The sequence below is a fragment of the Notothenia rossii genome, assembly GCF_949606895.1.
Source record: "Notothenia rossii genome assembly, chromosome: 7".
NCBI lineage: Eukaryota > Metazoa > Chordata > Actinopteri > Perciformes > Nototheniidae > Notothenia > Notothenia rossii.
In genome coordinates, this window is record NC_136905.1 from 9,505,761 (window position 1) to 9,510,473 (window position 4,713).

Genomic DNA, 4,713 nt, shown 5'->3' on the forward strand with positions numbered 1-4,713 from the left:
CCCATGAGAAACCAAAAGCAGGTGTTTCATGTTTGGAGACCTTGGTCCAAATTTTAAATAAGGGGCACAGATAACATAACCACGGGGTGTTGTGCTACGATTGGGCCGAAGTGGGAAAACACAAAATTATGTGTGTGATAAGAAAGTACATTTGGATTGAAAGTGAGTGCCAAGACTGTGAGGACACAGATTGGGTCAAGAGAAATAGGGAGGAGAGGAAAGGAGAGGAGGAGACTGGGGGGCTGTGAGGTGAGGTGAGGTGAGGTGACGGGACGAGCACAGCGGAGCTGCTGGGATATAAATTTGAGCCGAGGTGTGTGTGGAGGTGTCTTCTGAGCATTCACCTGACACCATGATACTGCTGGCTCTGCTGCTGCTGATCGGAGCTGCTGGTAAATACACAGTAATACACACATTCACAAAGATACACACACAAACAGTAAACAGTACATAGAAAACATACTGTAGTGTAAGATATTTAAGAAATAAGATGAATGGTTGTGGTTGAAGATAACTTTAAAACACAAATGTATCTTTTTCTCTGTTTTTGTGTGTGTGTGTGTGTGTGTGTGTGTGTGTGTGTGTGTGTGTGTGTGTGTGTGTGTGTGTGTGTGTGTGTGTGTGTGTGTGTGTGTGTGTGTGTGTGTGTGTGTGTGTGTGTGTGTGTGTGTGTGTGTGTGTCGTGTGTGTGTGTGTAACAGCGGCAGTTCCCCGTGAAGATGGCAGGATCGTTGGCGGTTATGAGTGTTCGCCTCACTCTCGTCCATACATGGCCTCCCTCAACTACGGGTACCACTTCTGTGGCGGGGTGCTGATCAACAACCAGTGGGTGCTCTCTGTGGCCCACTGTTGGTACAGGTAAGTAAGCATTGATGGGAAAAATATTACTTTCAAATATTGTACATGTTGATGTGCAACCAATTTTTTGTACAGCATATTTTGCTCAACATGTATGCATTCCTTTTCTTTATGAACAAAAATAAAGTGTAGTCTTTGGAAAATTGAGAGATGAAGTGTTGTAGAGATATGAGAGAACAGAATATTGAAAGCTTTCACTGCTTCCACAGATTTCTATAACATTGTACCTCCTCTCTCAGTCCCTATTCCATGCAGGTCATTCTGGGCGATCACAACTTGCGAGTGTTTGAGGGAACAGAGCAGCTCATGAAGACCGACACCATCATCTGGCATCCTAGGTGAGGGAAACATTTTAAAATCCCCCCCTTCTTCTCTTTGAATACCCAAAATCGCATCTGAGCCATTCATCCGGTCAGTGCAGAGGAACAGCTGCCGTCTAAAGCGTGTTTTGTATTTTCTGTATGCAGCTATGACTACCAGACTCTGGATTTCGACATCATGCTGATCAAGCTGTACCACCCAGTGGAGGTGACGGAGGCGGTCGCCCCAATCCCGTTGCCCACAAGGTGTCCCTATGGGGGGCTTTCCTGCTCTGTGTCCGGCTGGGGTAACACCAACCTTGGAGGAGAGGGTGGGTTGATTATTATGTGTTGTATTGTACAACTTAACAACAGACTTAAAAGTCACCTATTATGCAAAATCCACTTGTTCATGTCTTTTATACATCAACATGTGTCCCCTCTGCGTAAAGAGATTCTGAAAGTTTCAGGAAAAAAGATTCTCTCACTTTTTGTCCTGATCCATTTATATAAAAACCTGTCTGAAAATGAGCTGATCCGATTTTGGCCACTTAATAATAATAATACATTTCATTTCAAAGCGCTTTTTCAGGTGCTCAAAGACGCTTTACAGCCGATTTGTTTGGCTTGTGTAACCATTAGCCAATCACCAACCAAGGTAACACCCCCACCCCCCACCTTATCACCTGAATCTCCTCCTAGAGCACCATTGTGTTCTTTTTAACCAAATATCTCTCAGAGGGGTGTGTCCTATCTAGGACGAATGCTCCAAATACCACCCCTTTCATGTGAACGCGCACCTAACTTAATAGGACACGGCTGGCTTGAGCGATCCACTTGATAACCCGCGTCGTATTACAGTTTAGCGAGAGCGCGTATGTTTTGGATTAGGCCAACCGGCTAACTCAAACATATCCAGGTTAGGTTGAACCAGCTTTGTAGGGGGGTATACTACGAAGCAGGATTTTCGCTTAGCCGGCTAACTTCAGGGCACCAGGTGAACATGATAAGGAGTAACAGAAAGAACAGGAGGGGGAGCACTTTTCAACATAAAAGACATGTGCAATATACAAGGCCCGAAGCCGTCAGTCCATAGTGACGAAGTTGCCTTCGTCAGTCAGTATTTCTTTCTCACTGTCAAAAAGTCCATGAAAAGCTCAAACGCAGCAGTGAATTTATTGTTAAAAAAACAAGTCAAAGTCTGATAAAGCTTTTCTTGTGCGTCATTGTTGTATCTTGTGATCAATAATTGTATGTCAACATCATAGGAGTAAGTTTAACTGGTTTTTACTTTGGTAACATCTTCCGGGACTTCCTCCTGGGAACATGTACACAGGCTCTTTTAATACCAAGAGTGAGTTTGCCCCCTGCTGGACAAATGCAATAGCATGTAACAATAACACAAGGTAAGATACCACAGTCATTGACCTCCGTTGTTTTCCAGAAACTTCACTGAACCACATTGTGCTTTATAGATTTTTAGATTCCTCTACATACATCATCCAACTGATACTGATAGAGCCAGATGTGTATCAATCAACAACACAAAATAGTCCCCAATAAATGTATTCTTGATTGTGTTACGTGTACAAAAAAACCCAACTTCAGCTTCCTGATATGGTATATATTTCTGACCTGTTATATAGGTTATATTTATTGGGATCAATTAAAAATATTTAAATGCAATTAATCAAATGATTTCCATAATTAACTTGCGATTAATTGCAATTTTTTAAATCTGTTTTAAATGTACCTATAGGCCTAAGGGAAGTTTGTAATACTCTTATCAACGTGGGAGTGTACAAATATGATGGTTTTATACACAACGTACAGTATTTTTATTATTATAGCAACAAACCAAAACAAATGCACATTTAATTTAAGGTAATCGGCCTGCAAGCTGTTACCTTCAAACTAAACGTGTGTAAAAGTGCATTTACTCAAGTACGTAAGTATAATTTTGAAGCACTTTTTACATTTAAATGTTATTTTAAAGGGGACCTATCATGCAAAATGCACTTTTTGATGTCTTTTATACATAAATATGTGTCCCCGGTGTGTCAGGGAACTCACGCAGCGTCAGCAACAAAAACCCTTTCCCCCGTACCCAAATCTCTAAAAACGGGCTGATCCTGGAGCTGATCCAGATTTATTGCCAATATGACGTAATATCTGCGGCGGACGTTGCTATCAGAAAAAATGCCTGACTGTTTTGGACGTAATATGGTCGGTGTTTGCATTTCCATCGCTAACACTCAGAGCTAACCTGTACTGGACAGAGCATGTGTGTGAAGAAGCAGGACATGAAAAGGAAATCACCTTGAGCTCCATACTGTTTCAGAAATAATCCTTGACCTAATAAGCCTTGCGTTTCATCACCACAGCATTTTACACAGTATCTGCCAGGTCCTGCATAAGCTCCGCCCCCTCTTATTTTTTTTAGTTTTTTTCAGTTTAAAAAAAAAAAAATCACTATTTATTTTTCTTTTATACAGGTGAAAATCTCATCGAGACACTGGGTGTCATTCTCAATAGAGACCTGTTTATACCCAGAATCAGCACTTTTGGAACAGGAAGAGAAATAAAGGGATATGAGGCAATGGTTGATCTGTTTGTTTTTTTGACCAAAACACTTCATAGACATGTTTTTTATATATTTGTATATATCTGAGACCTATGCTATTGCCTAAAAATAGCATGATAGGTGACCCTTAAAATTCTACTTCATTACATTTAAAAATCTGACAGCCTTTTCCTTAAAAAAAAATTTTTTAGGAGTTTTCTAAGACGTCCTCTGTTGTGTGTGTTACAGTGTACATGCCCACCCTCCTGCAGTGTTTGAACGTGCCCATAGTGGACCAGCAGGTCTGTGAGAATGCCTATCCCGACATGATCTCCCCCAGGATGGTGTGTGCCGGATACATGGAGGGAGGCAAAGACGCATGCAACGTGAGTCTTACAGTCACTTCTTCTCAGCTGTGTGTGTGTGAAAGAATCATATGCTCACACACTCTGTGTTTCATCCCCAGGGTGACTCCGGCAGCCCTCTGGTGTGTGACGGAGAGGTGCAGGGCCTGGTGTCATGGGGTCAGGGATGTGCCGAGCCGAACTACCCCGGGGTCTACGTCAAACTGTGTGAGTTCCACTCCTGGTTCGAAGAGGTCCTGGCAGCTTATCCCTAAAGAAATTACCAGTTTATTTTCTTCACTTCTCCCACTGGTTCACAGCCCTGGTTTTTATTTTTGTTCTCTCTGGTGCCAATCAAGACTCTTAACACCAGAATGTTGAAAACTAAATAAAATCACTTGGTATTCACTTGTCTGTTCATGTCTATAATGTGAAAACATACACCAATCACTTATAAGCTCAAGTATGTGTTAGGTACAGGTTTATGTATTTGATTTAATACCATTTAAGACAGTTTGATGGTGCTATATCGCTTTGATATACAGTAGAGCAGTGGTTCCACTGATGGTACGCCAGCTCCCGCTAGTGGTAAGCGGAGGAATCTGACATATACAAAATATTTTTTGTTTTATTTTATTTTTTACATTTT

General features: G+C 41.6%; 1 protein-coding gene across 1 annotated transcript; it reads left to right on the forward strand.

Annotated features, from left to right (window-relative positions):
- The first annotated feature begins 232 nt into the window (after positions 1 to 232).
- On the forward strand, positions 233 to 4,428 carry LOC307046763 (trypsin-like). Its single transcript, XM_079693371.1, has 6 exons — positions 233 to 392; positions 702 to 858; positions 1,098 to 1,196; positions 1,326 to 1,489; positions 3,970 to 4,106; positions 4,187 to 4,428. The coding sequence occupies exons 1-6, from the start codon at positions 353 to 355 to the stop codon at positions 4,337 to 4,339; spliced, it is 750 nt and encodes a 249-aa protein (XP_079549497.1). The 5' UTR covers positions 233 to 352; the 3' UTR covers positions 4,340 to 4,428.
- The last annotated feature ends 285 nt before the right edge of the window (positions 4,429 to 4,713 follow it).